This window comes from Pelophylax lessonae (assembly GCF_965119305.1).
Source record: "Pelophylax lessonae genome assembly, chromosome: 10".
Taxonomy (NCBI): domain Eukaryota; kingdom Metazoa; phylum Chordata; class Amphibia; order Anura; family Ranidae; genus Pelophylax; species Pelophylax lessonae.
The window spans coordinates 201,514,717-201,535,977 of record NC_138777.1 but is presented as its reverse complement, the minus strand read 5'-3'; the positions used below and the strand labels follow the sequence as shown (position 1 = coordinate 201,535,977).

At 42.4% G+C, this 21,261-nt stretch overlaps 1 protein-coding gene across 1 annotated transcript in view; it reads right to left on the bottom strand.

The window, feature by feature from the left end:
- TANGO6 (transport and golgi organization 6 homolog) overlaps nt 1-21,261 on the bottom strand; it is a 121,503-nt gene that overhangs the window by 74,576 nt on the left and 25,666 nt on the right. Inside the window, exons 9-12 of the mRNA XM_082270386.1 lie at nt 11,582-11,758; nt 7,865-7,997; nt 6,645-6,833; nt 6,407-6,538 (exon numbers count right to left, since the gene is read on the bottom strand). Of these exons, the coding sequence (XP_082126512.1) occupies nt 6,407-6,538; nt 6,645-6,833; nt 7,865-7,997; nt 11,582-11,758 (631 nt within the window). The remainder of the gene's footprint in view (nt 1-6,406; nt 6,539-6,644; nt 6,834-7,864; nt 7,998-11,581; nt 11,759-21,261) is intronic.

Here is a 21,261-nt window from a genome sequence, read left to right as displayed (position 1 = left end):
ACAATGGAACAAAACATTTACAACACAAGTGGAAGCCCACAATTGTCTAAAATGCCTTTGTATGCTGAAGAAATACACCTTAACTCAATAATTTGGAGGGGCAACCACTTACTTCTGTCCATATAGCATATGTGTCATGATCAGGTGTCCAAAAACTAGTGATCGACCAATATCGTTTTTTTACCGCCAATACCGATACCGATATTTTGGTCATCGGATATCGGCCGATATTTTCGGGCATTTTTTTTTTTTGTCTACAGGTACTGTGGTGGAGGGATCTGGGGGTCCCAAATCCCTCCTCTGCACTTAAAAGCATTCAAAACGCCAAGTTTGGGTGTTTTGAATGCTGTAAGTTTTTTTAATTCGGCGCCGCCAGTACCCGGAAGTGATGTCATGTGATGACGTCACTTCCGGGTACGCAACGGTGCCAAATGCAAAGAAATGGAGACCGAGGTCAGACGGCGGCAGTGAAGGTAGGATTCCCGGGTCTCCCGGTGGGACGGGAGACCCGAGCGAGCTGCGGAAGGCAGTGGGAAGAGGGGGGGGGGCGTCCCCTCCCACTCCTTGGAATGACTTCTCAGCCGCATCGGTTGTCATTACAAGAAAGCCGACTGTTGGATATGGACACCGGGACCGGGGTGATACCTCTAGCTGCAGGCATCATCCCTGTACAAGCACTTTCCCTGAAATACCGTTAATATCGGTAAATCAAAAGCCGATTCCGAAATCTCGGGGAAAGTGCAGATCTGCCCCCGATCTATCCGTGTTGCCGATAATCAGTCGATCTCTACCACAAACATTTGGACATATCATGTATGTGCAGGCACCGAATTACTTTATGACATTTAGCAGCTTTTTTTGACAGTATCACTTAAACGTACCCATTGTACAGATTTCACTTGTCCTCAAGATCAGTGTTTCTCAACCTTTTTTCAGTCAATGCACCCTTTAAAACTAAGGAGAAATCTCGAGGCACCCGCCAAAATTATGGACAGTCTTGAGACGCCCCAATTCTAAAATGTAAAAACTATTCTGATAGTTGCACATAATGCAGCAGCATCAATATGCGTAGGACCCAACGTTAAAGGTGATTTATTCTTCCAAAGCAAAAACACTTTTGAAAACTGGTACTGACTAGTATTCCAAGGTTTCTCTTCTCCCTCACTTAGCTAATGAGACCCCAAAGCTGATAGAGAGAGGCAAGGGAGGGTCAAACAAGGATAATATGCAGGCACTGACATCCTCCTTATCAAATGATGATGTCATTGGTTGTTAGGAGGTTGGCAGTTAGAAGGTTGTAATGGTGTACAATGAAAACCTGTGGCTTTGTGTAATTAAAAGGCAGGTTTCATCCACCCACCGGCTTGTATACAGTTTTGGGGCAATTTTTGGGCATTTTGCCAAGGCACCCCTGAAGAAAGCTTAAGGCACCTAGGTTGAAAAAGGCTGCTCTAGATAATAAGTTGGCCCTTCAAGGTGCCCGCATGCATGTTTAGTTAATTTGCAGAACAGTCACACAGAGTCTGTTACATAGTTAGTTTGGTTGAAAAAAAAAGACACAAGGCCATCTACTTCAACAATAAAAAGGAAAATAAACATTTTTTTTTACAATCCCATATACACAATCCCATGCCCACAGATGATCCAGAAAAAAGCAAAAAAATCAGCAAAGCATGATCACATTTTCTCCAACAGGGGAAAAATTCCTTCCTGATCCCCTGAGAGACAATCAGATATTCCCTGGATCAATTTTTTCTATAAATGTGAGTATCCAGTTATATTATGTACATTTAGGAAAGAATCCAAGCCCTATTTTAAAGCAATCTACAGAGCTGGCCCGAACCAGCTCGAGGGAGACTATTCCACATTGTCACAGCTCTTACTGTGAAGAAACCTTTCCGTATTTGGAGATTAAATCTCTTTTCCTGTAGACGTAAAGAGTGCCCCCTTGTCCTCCGTGATGAACTTAAAGTGAATAACCCAACTAAGGGGTTCACTATATGAACCCCTTATGTATTTATACATGTTTATCATATCCCCCCTTAATCTCTTCTTCTCAAGAGAGAATAAATTCAGTTCCTCTAATCTTTCCTCATAGCTGAGCTCCCCTGTGTCTCTAATCAGTTTGGTTGACCTTCTCTGCACTTTCTCCAGTTCCCCGATATCCTTTTTAAGAACTGGTGCCCAAAACTGAACTGCATATTCCAGATGAGGTCTTATTAACGATTTGTACCGGGGCAAAATGATCTCTCTCTCTGCAGTCTATACCTCTCTTAATACAAGAAAGGATTTTGCTCACTTTGGAAACTGCAGCTTGGTATTGTGTGCCATTATTAACCCTATGATCTGCCAATACACCCAGATCCTTCTTCACCAGTGGCGGCCCATCCCCCCTATCCATGAGTCCGGCCCTCTAATCTACATGCAAGGCCCTGGACGCATGGATTCCAAATGGGTTTTTTGTTTTTTTTTGAAGCACATGATTAGAGCTAGAGGCTATAATAGGCTTCAAAAAAGGGTAGGCTCGGGGTGCAGAGCACTGCGCCGAGTCCACCCAGTTGTGTGACAATAGTGAAGGATGACTCGCTATTGCCACACTGATTCTCCTCCTGGCCAATCAGGAAGCAGGTCCTGAGACCTGTTTCCCGATTGGCCGAAAGGAGAAGCCATGCTATTGGCCAAGGAGGAGGAGGGAGGAGACTGGGGGGGGAAGCCGCCGCCTGCCCAGGGTCAGAAGGTGAGTAAGCCGGCGACTGGGGGGGTATAGCCATCCCCCCCATGGAGCACCAGCCACCAGGTAAAGAGTATCTGGTTGGAGCTCTGCTGCAATGTATACATTTTTTTTTTTTTTACAAATGTTGCTACAAATTCCCTAAACAAACAAAAATAACTATAATGATATTTGATATTATGACAAAATTATTAAAGCTCTTGCACAAAATACCGTATAGCCTATTGATTTATGATAAGCTTCTTTAAACTTTTTTTTTTGTAGAACTACAAATCTTAGCCGTCATATAAGGTTTTAAAACTCTGAGCATTGGGGCCCTATATTTCTAGTTATGCTGCTGATTCTGTCGATAACTTACAAATCTTTTTCACACATCTTCATAAACGTCCTGTAAACCTTTTTCTTAACATTTCATCACTGATCAGTTTATACATAAAGACTAATCGAGTGTATCAGAAAAAAAAAACAAAGAATTGCAGAATATAAAAACACTATAAGACACAAAGAACAAAAATAGTTCAAGTGAACTAATCAGTCATAAGACACTTTTATCATGACAGAACAATGCGAAAAAGAACAAACTAGTCAAGAAGAGACAATTAGCCACTATACTGCACCCTACAATCTCACAATGGGAACACCGAGTAACCTAAAACTCAATGTATGCAGTAATCTTTAGATGATGGGAATGGTTACATGTCTGACCCATTTTACTTGACCGATATAATGATCCAGGAAGCTCATGGAAAAGTGAGTCATGCCCTCTTTCTGAATTAATGCTTCGTCACCAGCTGCTAAATAATAGCTTAGTAACCTTTAAATAGGATTAACTCTTTAACCCCCTACCCCTATGCACACAAATCGATTCTACCTCCTGTTTTTTTCTAAAGCTCGTCTTCTCTTCCTTTAACCACCTCCCACCCGGGCCATAGTACATATACGGCCGGGTGGGAGTCTCGTCCTTCTGAATGGACGTTCCGGAACGTCCTTCAGAAGGAGAGAGATTGCGCCGCCGCGGGCACGCGCAGCGGCGCGATCTCGATGTGCCTGTGTCCCTAGGACACAGAGCAACATCACTCGGCAGGAGGGCCCTGTGATTGGCCCTCCTGATCACATGATGGCTGTGACCAATCACAGCCGTCATGTAATGTCAATATAGCCGTTGTAACGGCTTCGATCTCTTCTCCTCCTGACAGATCCTGTCAGTGTGAGGAGAAGGAGAGGATCGATTCTGCAGCCGGGGTGATCAGTGAGTATTTCTAATTACTCACTGATCACAGGGGGGGTCTGTGCTGGTAATCAGATGATTGATTACCAGTGCAGCCCTGGGGGGAGGGGATGCCACTAGAGCCACCAGGGATGCCCACCCATGACCACCAGGGATGCCCACCATGGCCACCAGGGATGGCAAACAGGGCTCAGAGAGCCTGCCAGTGGTGCCCCCCTATCAGTGCTGCCCACCAATGCCATCCATCAGTGCTGCCCACCAGTGCCCGTTATTGCCATCTATCAGTGCCGCCCACCAGTGCCCATTATTGCCCACCAGTGCTGCCTATCAGTGCCCCCCATCAGTGCCGATCAGTGCCACCCATCAGTGCCCATCAGTGCTGCCTATCAGTGCCCATCAGTGCCCATCAGTGCCTCTGATCAGTCCCCATCAGTGCTGCCTATCAGTGCCCACCAATGCTGCATATCAGTGCTATCTATCAGTGTCACATATCAGTGCCCATCAGTGCTGCATATCAGTGCTACCTATCAGTGCCCATCAGTGCTGCATATCAGTGCCACCCCATCAGTGCCACCCCATCAGTGTCTCCTCATCAGTGCCTGTCAGTGCGGCGTCATCAGTGCTCATTAGTGCAGGAAAAAACGTATCTATTTAAAACATTTTATAACCTAAACAAAAAAACTTTTTTTTTTTTTCAAACTTTTCGGTCTTTTTTTATTTGTGCACCAAAAAAGAAAAAACCTGGTGGTGATCAAATACCACCAAAAGAAAGCTTTATTTGTGGGGAAAAAATGACATAAATTTGGTTTAGGTACAGTGTTGCATGACCGCGCAATTGTCATTCAAAATGCAACAGCGCTAAAAGCTGAAAATTGGTCTGGGAAGGAAGGGGGTTTAAGTGCCCAGTATTGAGGTAGTTAAAGGATAAGTCCACCTTAAAGTGGTTGTAAAGGCTTGGAATTCCCTATATTTAGGTAAAAATTGTCCTAGTAGTGCCCCCAGTTCCTCTTCCCCACTTCTAAATACTTACCTGAGTCGTCACTCGAGCCAGCACTGTGCCCATCTATAGCGGTTCTCTCCTCTCTCTTTGCATTCATAAAACAGAGGCAGCAGCAGCTTACAGCAGCCTACAAAGCACTGCATCCAGGATCAGTGGATCGCGGGTGCAAATCAGGGCTCATGCAGACTTTCCCTGCAGCTTCCTGCCTGCACGGAGGTATAGCCTTTCAGTTGAAGGGCTGAAGGAAGTGTCAATTAATTACTAGAGTGGTGGTCACCGCACTTGTATTCCTTTGGGAACAAAAAGTCCCACCAATTCCAAGTCACAAGTCTACCGTGGCAGACGGGACTAGTAGTTCATTCATTCACAGATCGCGCCGATTTCAAAAGTGACAGTGGCTAAGAGGGGGAAAGACCTCCACACAGCTGCCATGGAAGGAGCCATTCGGGGGGTGGGGAGGTCCATTTGGCACCATGTTACACCTTAGTCCACACAAACAGCAACCGCCTCAGGTAAGGACACTCAGCCCATATGCGCTCCACAGACAGAGGTGCTCGCCTCCGATATTCCGACAATAGAAACGGAATGGCCACACACTCCGATACAAGTCCAGGTGTCAAACTGGCAGCCCTCCAGCTGCTGTAGAATTACAAGTCCCATGAGGCATTGCAAGGCTGACAGTTACAAGCATGTCTCCCACAGGCAGAGGCATGATGGGACTTGTAGTTTCGTAACAACTGGAGGGCCGCCAGTTTGACACTTCTTTTTAAAACCATTAAAAAAAAAAAAAAAAAATTAACACAATCATAAAATCCCATATAAACGTGTCAAGTACAGATAAACAATACAGCACTGGAGCACTGACAGGTAGGACTACCTACCTGTCAGTGCTCCAGTGCTGTGATGGAGTACTTCCAGGAGAGTGGGCGGCCATTCTATTTCTATTGTCATGTAACATGGTGTAAAAGATTGACTTAGCCTTCAAGCATCTGTGAACCCAGGTAAGAGACAACTTTCCCACAACCTATCCTACTGGTACTGCTACAGTAACATGAAACAAAAAAGTGAGCTGGGATAAAAGCACAGGAGGAGCGCGGCTCTTATTATAATATTCAGACAAAATTGCAATTTAATTACAATAATTGTCAGTTCCTTCACTTGTATTTTCCTCCAGACACTCACTTTTTCCTTGTTCATATCCAAATAGCTTCAATGTCTTGTCTTAAATTGGTGCAGTTGTGGTTCTTAAAATAAACAGGTTATGCCCATTTGGGCAGATGAGCCCTAGGATTTTTCAGATCTATACAGGGAAGCAAGGTCTGAGCTTATGGGCACTCTGATACCTTATGAGCATCTGTGCTTTGCAGCTGGCTTGTCATACTCCTTTACAGCATACTGTCTCTCAAAATGACATATGCACTTTACCTTACAGACACACTGCACTAACCTCCACTGCTCCCAGCATGGCAGCTACAAGTCCCATGGCCATACTCAGCGTCTGGGTTGCCACTGTAGCTCCCTCCGAGGTGGAAAGGCTTGAACAGGCCCGCTCTAGAGTCATTAACACAAATTCTACCACCTGTGTGAAGAAAAAAATAAGAAGACATGACCCAGAACAGAACCTTTGTTTATCCAGCTTTAAAAGATTATCCAGACGCCAGCATTGCTTACTATCCATCTCTCACCTGCTTGACATCTGTGAAGATGGAGTCAGAGATCCTTTCGCACAGCACAGAGAGAACCTGTAGGAGCTGAAGGTATTTTTCTTGCGACTGGCAGCGAAGTGTAAGCTTCCGCTCAATGTCAAGCAAGCTGTCCCCTGAGCTAGGTCTGAGCTCTTCACCTTCTTCTACTGGCGTTATAGGGGTCAGCTTCTACAAAGAGCAAGAAAATAACCATTGTTACAAGAAGAAGCCTGCCATCAGTGTTACATGGGCCTAATGATCACACAGACCATTAAGAAGAGAACATGAAGCCCAAGGGTACTAGTTTAAATCGTGTGCAATTAAATCGTTAAATAGTGGCGATTTTGGCTCTGAGGAAGAGGGTCCTCCCTCGAAACGCGTAAGCCACATCAGGTTTTGAGGACGCCATCATGCTATCCAGCAGTAGAGAAGTGTCCTGGAAGCGAGCGGTGCCCATTTCCTATATGCTTGTTCATATGTTACGTTTGTGAGTATATTGTACGCTACCCTTCCTTGATTTTAATAAACTTTTAAGTGGTAATGCACAAGGTCGGTGCGCCCTTCTCTTGTAGTGCCTTTTGGATACCCTTGGTCCTGAGGGGGGCAGCAACACCACTTCATTTGTGTCATAAAACCGCCTAGAAGATTCACCTTCCCGCATACCACTTGAGCGCAGGAGAGATATTGTTGTTTACTAGTTTAAATCTACAGCCAGAAAATACTTATTTTCTACTATAACCTCAGTGTCCTGATCCCTGCTTCTAGGAGTTTGCACTAATCATTAGGGCAAAGTTTATAGTCAGGGTAAGCAAATGTTTCCTTTTGGTCACATCCTTCTCTCACTTCTCGACCTACTGTCACCTCTCCGTTTAAAAATACAGTCTTAGGAAGGCCATAGATGATGCAATTTTCTTTCCTGCAAACATGGGCAATAATCGCATGTAAAAGTCCAACACACTGGTTGTACCCAAGTCGACTGATAGACTGACTTGGGTACAATTAGCCCGACAATAGGTGGTTTGAATGTCAGCTGGTCCCTGCTGAACTGGCAGAGATTGCAACCATCTATGGCCTGCTTTATTCAAACAGTTTGGATAATGTGCTAAAAGCTGTGACCCTTAGCAAACAAAGTTCCATGTAGTGACATCAGGGGAATGAAAGCGGATTCATTTCCTAAGGACAACCATTCAAATAGACTGCACTTGGCTTTCTGCAGCTACCTTTAGGCAGTACAAGAAGAAGTCTGCAGCCAATCCGGTGTGAGGATTCACAGACAGTAAATCCACTAAACACTGCATCCTCCACTGATCCCAGGACACCTTCTCATATAGAACATCATCGTCATCTTCACTACTGTAAGACACAATGCAGAGAGCAAACGTGATAACTTCTATGAGCCCAAACACAGCAGTTGTCTCAGTTTGGTGTGTATACAATATGGTTAAATTAGGAATCCAGCAAAGAAACAAACAAAAATAATAGCACATTAAAGGAGAAAATACAAAAGCAGTCTTTGCTGCAATACTCAACTTCAATCTAGAGTTGTTCCCACATCAATTTTTCCCCCCAAAAAGTCCTCAGTCTTTTGGAATAAATGACAGCTAGCATCATTGAACCCACAACCTCTAATGCCTGCTACACACAATGAGATTATCGGACGAATAATCGTCATATTTTTTTTTTTTTTCCATGCTAATCTCATATCGAAAATTAGGTTACTAAAGTTACAAAAGTTCTTGTACAACAGAACAAAAATTTGGAAGTGATTTAATCTATTGTATTGTATTTTCAGATGAGAACTGTGCTAATTCAACAAAAATCGTACGATCTGGTATCGTATGAGAAACATTTTCGTGTTTGTCCTATCTGATATCAGATGAACTGTCGCGCTCCGCTTTCGAAAGCTGTGTACTATTAATCAGATTATTGTACGGTCGCTTCAAAAGTGGTATTTTTCGTACAATTTTCTGATTGTGTATACGGGCCAGGGGTGTCCATCCTTTGACCTTCCTGGGCCATATTGGAAGAGGAGGAATTGTTTTGGGCCACACAAAAAATTCACGAACAATAAGGATAGCTGATGAGCAGAAAAAGTCTGGCAGATCACAATATCTGGTTCGATGGATGCAGCAGCAATTCTCAATGAATTCTCAAGGGTACTCATCAGATATTTTGGTTCTAAATTTGCTTCATCCTTGAAAATAACTGCTCACAAATATAGGTGCTGCCGAAAATGGATGACATGAATAAGGCTTGATTGGTAAGAGTGGGATATTTTTCTTTGGGAGGATAAAAGTCTGAGGAGATAAAAGTCTAGTAAAAAGACACTATCAACATTTTCTTTGGCTGCATGTGTTTCAGAAGTGTAAACACATTTTTACAAAAATTACCCCCAAAAACAATCAATCTAGGATTTTGTGTTGTGCTGCATTCATAGCCATCTTGTAGGCTGTAGGTCCGACACCCCTGCTCTAGGTCCAAGCTGTCATGGACGGCCCCTGGGGTGGCATCAGCACACATGAGCAAAGAAGATTAGTACACTGCAAGGTGCTCACATGTCTTCACATGAGTGCAATTCAGTGCAGCAGCAAGGAATGCCACCCAGCACCACCACTGGAAGTGACGAGGAAGGATGTATAATGTCATAGCACAGGCCAGAAAGCCCTTGTTAAAAAAAAAAAAAAAAAAATTGGGGGCCCAGGGCATGCTAGAAATAGTAGTCTTAGGCGTTATGTTACCTAGTAGCTTCTAATATATTTTGGGAACACCATGAGAATTCTATGCCTGACATTCCAGCTTTACCCCCTTGTTGTGTCTATATTATCTGGAGTAGGAAAAGATGTTTAATCTTCAAACACTGAAAGGCTTCCTCACAGTAAAAGCTGTAAAAATGTGGAATAGACTCCTCCAAGAGCTGATTCTGGCCAGCTCATTAGATTGTTTTAAAAAGGCCTGGATTCTTTCCTAGATACACATAATATAACTGGATACTCGTATTTAAAGATAACGTTGATCCAGGGAATATCCGATTGCCTCTTGGGGGATCAGAAAGGAACCCCCTCCTCCCCCGCTTGAACAAATTGGATCATGCTTTATTAATTTTTTTTTTTTATCTTTTTCTGGTTCAACTGTGTGTATAGGATAGTGTATATGGAGGTTTTCTATTTGTGTGTGTGTGTGATTTTTTTTCTATGTTGGCTCAACTGGATGGACTAGTGTCTTTTTTCATCCAGATTAACTATGTAACTATACGCGTGTGTATAGCTGTGGCCGAAAACCTTTTTAGAATGACACAAATATTAATTTTCACAAAGTCTTCTGCCTCAGTTTTTATGATGGCAATTTGCATATACTCCAGAATGTTATCAGATGAATTGCAATCAATTGCAAAGTCCCTCTTTGCCATGAAAATGAACTTAATCCCACAAACATTTCCACTGCATTTGTGAAGAGGGCTTCAGGGCGCCTAAGAAAGTCCAGCAAGCACCAGGACCTTCTCCTACAGTTGATTCAGCTGCAGGATCGGGGCAGCACCAGTGCAGAGTTTGCTCAGGAATGGCAGCAGACAGGTGTGAGTACATCTGTATGCACAGTGAGGAGAAGACTTTTGGAGGATGGCCTGGTGTCAAGAAGGGTAGCAAAGAAACCACTTCTCTCCAGAAAAAAACTTTAGGGACAGACTGATATTCTGTAAAAGGTACAGGGATTGGACTGCTGAGGACTGGGGTAAAGTCATTTTCTCTGATGAATCCCCTTTCCGATTGTTTGGGGCATCCAGAAAAAACCTTTTCCAGGGGAGGAAAGGTGATAACCACCATCAGTCCTTTGTCAAGCCAACAGCAATGCATCCTGAGACCAATCATGTGTGGGGTTGCTTCTCAGACAACAGAATGGGCTCTTGTCTGAGAATTAACTTCTCCAACCATCCAAGAACAGTTTAGAGATGAGCAGTGCCTTTTTCAGCATGATGGTGCACTTTGCCATAAGGAAAAAGTCATAACTATGTGGCTTTGGGAACAAAACATGGACATTTTGGGTCCATGGCTAGAAAACTCCACAGACCTTAATCCCATTGAGAACTTGTGGTCAATCCTCAAGAGGCAGGTGAACAAAAAAAAAAAAACCCACCAATACTGACAAACTTCAAGCATTGATTATGCAAGAATTGGCTGCCATCAGTCAGGATGTGGCCCAGAAGTTGATTGCCAGCATGCCAGGGGGAATTGCAGAGGTCTTGAAAAAGAAGGGTCAGCACTGCAAATATTGACTCTTTGCACAAACCTAATGTAATTGTCAATAAAAGCCTTTGACACTTATGAAATGCTTGTAATTATACTTCAGTTTACCAACGTAACATTAAAAAAAAAAAAAAAAAAAAAAAAAAAAAAAAGAAGGATCAAAAAACACTGAAGCAGCAGACTTTGTAAAAATTTATATTTGTGTCATTCTCTAAACTTTTGGCCATGTATATATATACACACACACATTGTATATGAATCCTATCTCCTCTCGAGCATACAATAGAGAATGCAGCAGGAAAAAGTAGAGGGGATATTTACAGCCCATGGCAGATGGAAATATCCATTCCTCTCCCTTCCTTCTGGAACACACTGTAGGTATGTGCCTAATTTGTCTAGTCTATTGGTTGATATATTTTTCCCACTTTCAACCCTTGGAGTCATACCTTGCCACTTACAGTGTGGGGAAAAAAAGTACTCATTAAAATGCAAATCAATTTATAACTTTTTTCAAAAATAGGTTTTTCTGGATTTTTTTGTTGTTATTCTGTCTCTCACTGTTAAAATAAACCTACCATTAAAATTATAGACTGATCATTTCTTTGTCAGTGGGCAAGCATACAAAATCAGCAGGGGATTAAATACTTTTTTCTCTCACTGTAGAGGCAACTAGTGGAATCTAAAATGTAACAATCTCACCTTTTCTGTTCTTGAACAGTGATGACTGCTCCACCATGGCTTCCTGGTTGGATGTGGCAACAGGTAGGCAGAGAAGGGACCCATTCCTCCAGGCCGCTCAGACCTGCCAGTGCAGAAACAGCAGAATCTCTGTCTGATTTCTCCAGGAACCACAGGAGGATGTCCTGGCTTGGTGACCTGAAAAGGGTAATATAGCTCTCAAAACAGCAACACAGAACTCACTGACGTCTATTCTTCAAAACAAAAGATGAAATGTAAATTCAGTAATAAAAAAGCAATTCCAATTGTCAATATGTTGGCATTTTGTTTTTCATGCCGTGTAGAAGGTCTGAGCCTTCAAAAAGGGAACAGAATAAAACAAAGAGCATCGAGCTGTAAAACTCCTGATATAGATTTCCTTGTGGAAATAAAAGTCTATCAAGATTTGACAACAAATGCATTTCATGGGTTACATGGTAATCCCACTTCATCAAGGGTTCGTTTTTTTGCGTAATAAAAATCTGGATGAAGTCATTACTGGAAAGAGGTGCGGAGGATAGCTCGGACATTTACGGACTACCATATTCCAGAGGAGCTGGCCTTTTCCTTTCTTCGGGTCTCCAATATAGCGGCCAAAACTTATAAGAAGTCTATAGTTCATCAAATCATGCATCTCTCTCCAATGGAAAACAACCCCTGTTCATAGGACTTTGGCCTAATAGAGTTGTAGCACTGAATCAGATGGAAGATCTTGCGCTTTATGCGCAACAAGAACTTGATGTTCTTTTCTCTCCTTCCCCTTATATAACCCCCTCCCCCTTTTGAAAAACGCTAAAATTGGATTTGACTCCTTTCATTTGCTCCTGGATAAAGGGATTTTTTTATTAAATCGCGGTGGTTTAACTGGGTAAATTTGTCTCTACCCAGTGAGAATTAAGTACTGGAGCACCGCAGGGTTGCATGTTGAGTCCCTTTTTTATGCACTATATATATCTATGATTGTACCCCTTATTATGAGACAGTAGTATTAAAAATATTTGCAGACGACACTACCATAATTAATTGTATCACTAGAAATAAGGAGTCGTACAGGAAGGAGGCGGATAGGATAGTAGAATGGTGCACAGATAACAATTGGACCCTAAATATAGGGAAAACAAAGGAATTGATCATAGATTTTAGGTGGAACAGGCCTAAACCAGCACCGCTTTTTATTAAAGGCGTGTGTGTGGAGCGGGTCCCAACTTTTTGGGAACTTACAGTACATTTCTGAAAACTTATCATGGACAATGAATGTCAAAGCCATTATTACAAAAAAAAAAAAAAAAAAACACCACAACAAAGTCTATACATCCTGAGACTCGTCAGGAAGAGTGGGTTGGAAAATAAGGTACTAGAGACCTTCTACCATTCTGCCATTGAGAGGATAACCTATTGTATTCTAGCTTGGTATCCTAGTTGTATGTGGAAAGATAAAAATGCTTTAGGCCCCTTTCATATGGGCGATCCGATCCGCCTGTCAGTTTTTCAGGCGGACCTGATCGGATGCTTCCTGCGTGCCTATGGGGCAGCGGGTGTCAGCGGAGACATCTCCGCTGACACCCGCTGCTATCCGATCCTGTCTGTGAAATCCGGACAAATGAAAACCCTATTTTCCATCCGTCTGGAGGATCGGATGAGAACGGACAAGCAGTCCGTTCTCATCTGATCTCCCCATAGAGGACAGCGGGGATCTGACAGCTCCATCTCCGCACACAGAGCGGTGACGGAGCTGTCATCCGCCTGCTCAGCGGGGATTGGCATATAAATCCCCCACTGAGCAGAACGGACTCCATCAGGCGGTGCGTCCGTGTGAAAGAAAAGTGGTTCAAACAGCACAGAAAATTTTAGGGTGTGAACTTGTTTCTCTTGATGAAATCTATAAGATTCACTGCCTTTGCAGGGCAGAAAAAAAGACCAGACCCATTCTGGCTGTCATTTTTTTGACTTTTTGCAGTCCGGGAGACATTTTAGGATAATAAAAGCAAGGACGAATAGATTTAAAGAGATTTATTTTCCCAGGACTATTAAAGCTATTAACGCAGGAATGAAATAAAAGTGGTCATTCAGATTCATGTTACCCTTTGTTGTCATGTTTTTACATGAGAATTTTAACTGTGGTATAATAAAACTGTGTATTGCAAATGTGTAGTTGATTGTAGCGAATGAATGTGTGGAGTAAAAATAAAAGTTCATTGTGAATTTGTTTTCTACAATGACAATAAACCTCATCTTATCAATTTTGGTGGTGAAATATCCAACTTTCATAATCAGGATCTGTCTCTTTATCTGCTCTTGTTGTGAGTAGGGCTATCCTATGTTGATGATTTGAGACTTTTCAGGATATCTGTTACTTGTCCTCTTTTGCTATTCTGCATTAATACATGGTCATCAGAACTTTGGGGTATATTTTACTATACAGTATATTGTGCTCCCTTATGATGTCTTGCTATGTTGCAGATTACTGCTCATAAATATAGAGTTTGTAAAAAAAATAAAAATCTGAGCGAGTGTTGGCTACACATCATTGTTCTTTTCTACCTTCCTGATAGTGACAATAGTGGACAATACAAGTCCAATGCCTGGATATGAAAGCGTGACAACGCAGAAGCGCATTGGGAGACAGTTGTCACTCCATAACAGGAACGGTCTAAACAAGGATCTTAATGGCAGGATTAGGGTTATTTTTTTTAAATAAAAGGTGCAGGAGAAAAACAAAAACTGAAGACGACTTTCAAAATTGCATTTTAGAGATAAGGATTACATCTACTTTAAACATATTTTATATAAATGCAAAACAGATAAACTGTTGGCTGAAAATAAACCTGTCACTCTACAAAATAAAGCACAAACACAATACACAAACAATATAAGTGTGTAATGGCTACTGAAGCACTGCATTGTAGCATACTGGGGAGTGGGCCAGAGCTTCAACTGGGAGACAGACTGAACTAAGTGCAGCACCGTTCTCAAGGGGCTTCCTGGGCACAACAGAAGCTTTGCAGATAATTAAAAGAAAAGTGTGGGATTAAAAAAAAACAAAAACAAACATTCATACTTACCTTAGATGGATGCAGCATCAGTCAGATGCTGCATCTGTCCCCCTGCCGCCTCTAAGACTGAGAACTGAGCAAACACAGCTGATCGCTCAGTTCTCGAGCTTCAGTGAGCCAGTGACTGACAGCGCTCGGCCCCTCCTGTGCTAACTGGAGCACAGGGATGTGGAGGGGACAGGAGCTGTGCACTGAGAGGCTGAGCTTGCTGTCGGTCCGGAATCTGGGTGGATCCTGAAATGAAAGTCGGGATCACTCTAGAGTCTGAACCGGCAGAGTCACAGGAGTACATGAGCTAAGTGAATTCCTGTGAACCCAAAGGAGAAGTATAGCCAAAAGGGCTTTGGCCAACCTTCTCCTTTATAAGGTACCACATATTTATTGTGATCGTCTTGTTTGCAATAAATGGGTTTCATAATTTGAAAGGTTTACCTTAAGTTTTTTTAATCTCTCACTGTGAACAGGTTTTAGAAATATTACTTTGTAACTATGAATTCTACTACAATGAGAATTATTAATTAAAGAAGAGACCTTCGGCAGGAACCCCGGGTCTGTCCTCAGAACCACCTGGTCTGGAAAAGTTGTTAAAAATGGTTCAATAAATAGAGAAAGCCTGCAGTTTGCAGACTCTTCTAGCTGAAGTTACTGCGACCAACAGATCCATCTTTATGGTCCTATTTTAACTTGTAGCATCTTCTTGTTCTTCAAATGGTATTTTAGTCAGACCCTGCCTAACCACCGACAATTCCTATTTGGGAAAAAACATTTTAAAGGCACTGGTCTGGACCTGGACAGAGCCTTAAAAAAAATGATCAAGGGGTCCCGTGATAGCCCCAAAAAAATGGTAACACTGCTTCCTTAGCCCTTTGGGTGCTAGCCGCTAGTTCTTTCTCAATTTCTTAATGAAGAAACTAAAGGATGGAAACTACCTCCTTAGAAAAATGATCTGATCTGTACCAGGAATTATAGCATTTTAAAGTCTTGAGATAAATGGCCCTTGTTACTTTTTACCTGCTATTTAGTAGTGTAGAAATTAGTTTACCAGATAATCTTTTTCCTTTTAGGATTTCTTCCTCAGTAATGAGGCTCCCAGCCTGAGCTGGCTTATCTTTGGATGAAGAAGAGGACCCTGATAAAGATGATCTTCTCATAGGGGTAACATCAAATGAGGTTCTGCTGCTAGATTCAGAAGAATCGAGAACCATGTTCTCTTGGGCCAATATGGGGCCAAAACAATAAGGTGATACCACCCTTCTCCTGCGCTTAGAATCCAAGCTCCCCGACTGCACACCACGGGACTTACAGCTGGCGTCTTGGATAGCTAGGTCTTGCAGCCCAAAAGAGGACTGGGGTAGTCCAACGGTGCTACAGGCAAAAAGATGCGTCAGCCGCCATCTGATTGGATTATGGATTTTCTTATGGACTATCCCTGACACTGGAGCAATTGAGCCTGTTATGATCATTTTTACACCTGTGTTTGTGAGTAGCCATTTTTTACATGTTGCATAAATAAAGCCTATTATTGAGGATAATGCGCTAGGTCGATGCGCCCTTTCTTTGTTTCTTTTTGCCAATATGGGGCCGCCAGGATTAAGCTTGTGGATTCCTCCTGAAATTTCTTGAGAACCATAGGGATCAATTGAAAATGGGAAAAAGCGTAACACAAATGGAAGGTCCAGGGCTGGGCCAATGCGTCCAGACCTTCTTGCTTGCTCCTCTCTGTCCAGTGAAAAATAAACTGGTAATTTTGCATTTGAACGAGTCGCAAAAATGTTGCCCTGAGGAGTACGCCACCTCTTTGCAATCACCTGAGAAACCTTTCAGGCTCCATACTGATTCCTGAACTATTTTCCTGCTCAATAAGTTTGCTGTCTGATTCAGACTGCCCTTCATATGTATTGCTGACAAAGATGCCAGATTGTGTTTTGCCCACAACAGGATCTGGAGAGCTAAGGCCATGATAACTCTGCCTCTGGTGTCTCCTGGTTTTGAAATGTAGGCCACATCTGTAGCATTGTCTGAAAGAATTTGAACATGACGGCCTCTGATCATTTCTTGGAATGATAGAAGACCTAGTAAAATGGCTTTCAGATATTTCCAATTGGAGGACATCTTGGCCATGAGGTCCGACCAAGACCCCCTCAAGATGCTCTCCCCATCCCCAAAAGCTTGCATTTATAGTTAAGGTTTTTGTCATTGGGAAGGTCCAGACCAAACCCTGCATTAAATTTGCTTGATTCCTCCACCACCATAACTTCCTCCTGACCTGAGAGGGAATTGTGATCGGTTTTTCCCAAGGATTTCCAGTGATTCCAATTCTGAAGAATTATTTGCTGAAGATTCCTTGAATGAAGGCAGGCCCACTGAACAGCTGGGACTGAGGCCATAAGAAGGCCCAATGTTGACACGGCTGACCGTAGTGTAACTGACAAGTTTGTCTGACTCTGCTTCACTGCGTACAGAACCCTTGTCATTTTTCTTCTGGGAGAAAATCTTTTTCTTGAATCGAATCCATGGTGTATCCCAAAAAACCTTATGACCTCGGAAGGGATCAGACTCGACTTCTCCCTGTTCAGAAGTCATCCCAAACTCGCCAAGTGACACTTTGTCCTTTGTCAACAATTGGTCTTTTGAGCTGGCAAACAGCAAGAGATTGCCCAGATAAGGAAATATCAAAATCCCCCGCATCGTCAGAGGTGCCAAGGCTTCGGTCATGATTTTGGTGAAGATTCTCCGAGCTGAAAACAGTCCAAAAGGGAAGGCTCTGAACTGAAGATGGGAGATTGTATCCCTTATGCGGATTGCTAAACGCAGATATTTTTGGGATGTTTGCAAGATAGGGACTTGCAAGTAATCATCCCTCAGATCTATGGATGCCATGAAGCACCCTGCAGTAGGAAGTTTTCTTACCGAAAAAAACTGTATCCCTCAACATTTTGTAACAAAAGGATCTGTACAACAACTTCAGGGTTAAAATCAAACAAAACCTCCCTGATGTTTTTTTGACCAGGAAAACTTGAAAATGGAACTCTAGTCCTTCCTCTTCCTGGGGAACTGGAATGATCACTCCTTGTTGCATTAGCTCCTGCAAAAAAGACATCATTGCCAGAGACTATTCCTGATTTCTGGGAACTTGAGTGACAAAAAACCGACTTAGAGGGACCTCTGAAAATTTCAAAATGTAACCCTGAGATATATCGTTGTGGACACTGGACACACAGACTGGCCAACACTGTTCCACTGCAGAAATAAGGATTGGAGTCTCCCTCCCACAGCCAGAAAACCATCACTGGTTCTTTATCGACTGGTCAGGAGGTCTGAACAAAACCCCTGCTTTGCTTCGACCCCTCTGGGTATTCCAAGGCTTTTTATGACCCGATTCTTTAGAACCCTCGGTTTGCTGAAAAGCATTACATTTCTTTTTAACCATAGGTGCCTTCTTTTTCTTTGCCAGGAAAGCCCTTCTTTTTGTCTGCTGATCTGTCAAAGATGGTCTCAAGGTCAAGGCCAAACAAAAGATCTCAAACGGAAGACCACAAAGCTTAATTCTTGAAGCCGAGTCTTCAGACTACACCTTCAACCATAGAGCCCTTCAGAATTTCCAGCACTTTGTAGAGATTTTCCCATACTTCCAGTTGCATCTCAGGGCAGGAAGTATAGGGAAAGCGTAAAAAAACAAAAAAAAAAACAAAAAAAACAAAAAAAACAAAAAAAAAAAACAAAGCAAAAAATAAAGAAATCGTATCCCCCCCCCCCCCCCCCCGACCAAAAAAATTATTCCCATTACAAACAGCCCGTGTGTGTGCTTTACTATGCTGTAGTAGCATCAGCTGCATACAGTAGGCAGTGCTGAAGTCTGGAGCAATACAAGCACCTTCCTGTCTGCTAACTAAACTGATTTGAGTTGGCTTGAATGTTTCTTAGACATTCCTAATGTCATCCACCTGCTCCTTCACTTTGACCATACAGTGAAAGCCTTCCATTCACTGAAAAAAAAAATACAATACTTCCCCTGAATGGCTAATCAGCATTCTGGTAGACTTGATTTAGTTCTACCAGCAGATTGGAAGTCACCTGTATTGCTTAGGAGCGTGCCGAATACTGTATGAAGCATGAACAGGGTCCAAATCACGTACAGAATTTTTCTCTTTGTTTGATATTCCCTTGACCATTCTTCAATTACTTCTATTGGGCAGAGTTGAGTTCATTTTAACAGCCAGCCTATACTATGGAGTGGGGCATTGTTTTCACACAAGATTTAGACAACTTTCAGACATTTTTCTAATTGGTTTCTACTGGGGAAAAAAAAAAAAGTGTGAATTCTGGGTGAAAATTGTCCGGTCTGAAAACATTTAAAAAGCCCCCTATATGTAATTTATAATATATAAGGAACTGCACATAAAGGTTTAGATTCATTAACATGCAGTGTTAAGGGCCTTTACACATCGCAGCTCTTAATAATCTATAAAGCTCTCAGAGGAGAGCATGTTTATTAACAATTGGACTTCTCTCTAAGAAGAGAGGTGAATGAAATACACGTGAATGGTCACAATGAGTAAAAGTAGTAAGATTTGAGCCTATGATCTCTTACAAGACCAGGGGCTCAGATACGCCTCAGCAAATAACAACATATAAAAGTTGGAAAAAAAAAAAAAAAAAAAGTTAAAAAAAAAAAAAAAAAAATCTATGCAAGTGTAACGATAAATAAATGTGTTTTTATTTATAACAAGCCCTCCCTATGACACTTGTACTCAAGTATCTTTGTATAGACATAAATACAGTTACAAGTGTCACGGGAATGTTTTGATGTAAATACAGTAAAAGAACACAATCTTACACAGGTATCTTATTAATGGGAATATGCCCACCCTAGAGCCCAGGGTCCCCGAAGCAGTACGTTTTTTTTTAGGGTTTTTTTTTTAGGGGTGAAAGGTTCCCAATCCTTTAGAGGCCACAGGGGGCCTCTGATGATTTCTGAGGGTGCCCCCGGGTATACATGTATAAGTATTTGTGTGTGCGTATATGTAAATATATATATATATATATATGTATATATATTACACACTCACTGGCCACTTTATTAGGTACATCTTACTAGTACCGGGTTGTACCCCCTTTTGCCTTCAGAACTGCTTTAATTCTTTGTGGCATAGATACAACAAGGTGTTTGAAACATTCCTCAGAGATTTTGGTCCATAGTGACATGATAGCGACTCTCCCATTGCACCACATCCCAAAGGTGTTCTATTGGATGAGATCTGGTGAGTGTGGAGGCCACTGGAATACAGTGACCTCATTGTCCTGTTGAAGAAACCAGTGGTGAGATGATTTGAGCTTTGTGACATGGTACATTATCCTGCTGGAAGGAGCCATCAGAAGATGGGGACACTGTAGTCATAAAGGGATGGACATGGTCAGCAACAATACTTAGGTTGATTGTGGCGTTTAAACGATGCTCAATTGGTACCAAGGGGCCCAAAGTGTGCCAAGAAAATATCCCCCACATCATTACACCACCACCAGCCTGAACCACTGACACAAGGTAGGAAGGATCCATGCTTTCATGTTGTTTACACCAAATTCTGACCCAACCATCTGAATGTTGCAGCTGAAATCGAGACTCATCAGACCAGGCAACGTTTTTCCAATCTTCTATTGTCCAATGTTGGTGAGCCTCTGCGAATTGTAGCCTCAGTTTCCTGTTCTTGACTGACAGGAGTGGCACATGGTGTGGTCTTCTGCTGCTGTAGGCCGTCTGCTTCAACGTTCGATGTGTTGTGCGTTCAGAGATGGTATTCTGCACACCTTGGTTGTAACGAGTGGTTATTTGAGTTACTGTTGCCTTTCTATCATCTCAAACCAGTCTGCCCATTCTCCCCTTGACTTTTGACATTAACAAGGCATTTTCCTCCAAACAACTGCGGCTCACTGGATATGTTCTCTTTTTTGGACCATTCTCTGCTAACCCCTAGAGATGGTTGTACCTGCAAATCCCTGTAAATCAGCAGTTTTTGAAATACTCAAACCAGCCCGTATGGCAACAACAACCATTCCACGTTCAAAGTCCCTTAAATCTTCTTTCTTCCCCATTCTGATTCTCGGTTTGAACATTACCAAGTTTTCTTCGCCATGTCTAGATGTCAGAGTTGCTGCCATGTGATTAGGTTATTAGCAATTAGTATTACCAAGCATCTGAACAGGTGTAACACGCACGCATAAACAACCCTGCTATACATTTTACAGGTCTTGCTGAAAAGTAGCAATGACAGAGAAAATAGAGGACATCGTTTATCTACTTCCTCCTCCCATTGCAGCCTTTTTCCTCTTCTCTCTCTGCTATTACCACCTCTGAGGTGGAGAGGAGAACAGGGATATAATATACAGAAATGGGCAGTACTTACTTTTTACATAGCATCTAATTAAACAGGCCATACATATAGACTTCACTTAGCTGCTCCTCAATGTGCTGCAATGAGGAGTGGAGAACAGCATCTTCACTTCTCACGGCAGCTTATCAAACTGCTTCACAGTGGATATTACTCACGATAATCACTACTCATCCCAGTTTAATGAACGTACACCCAAATGGGAGAGAGGGATTTATTATGT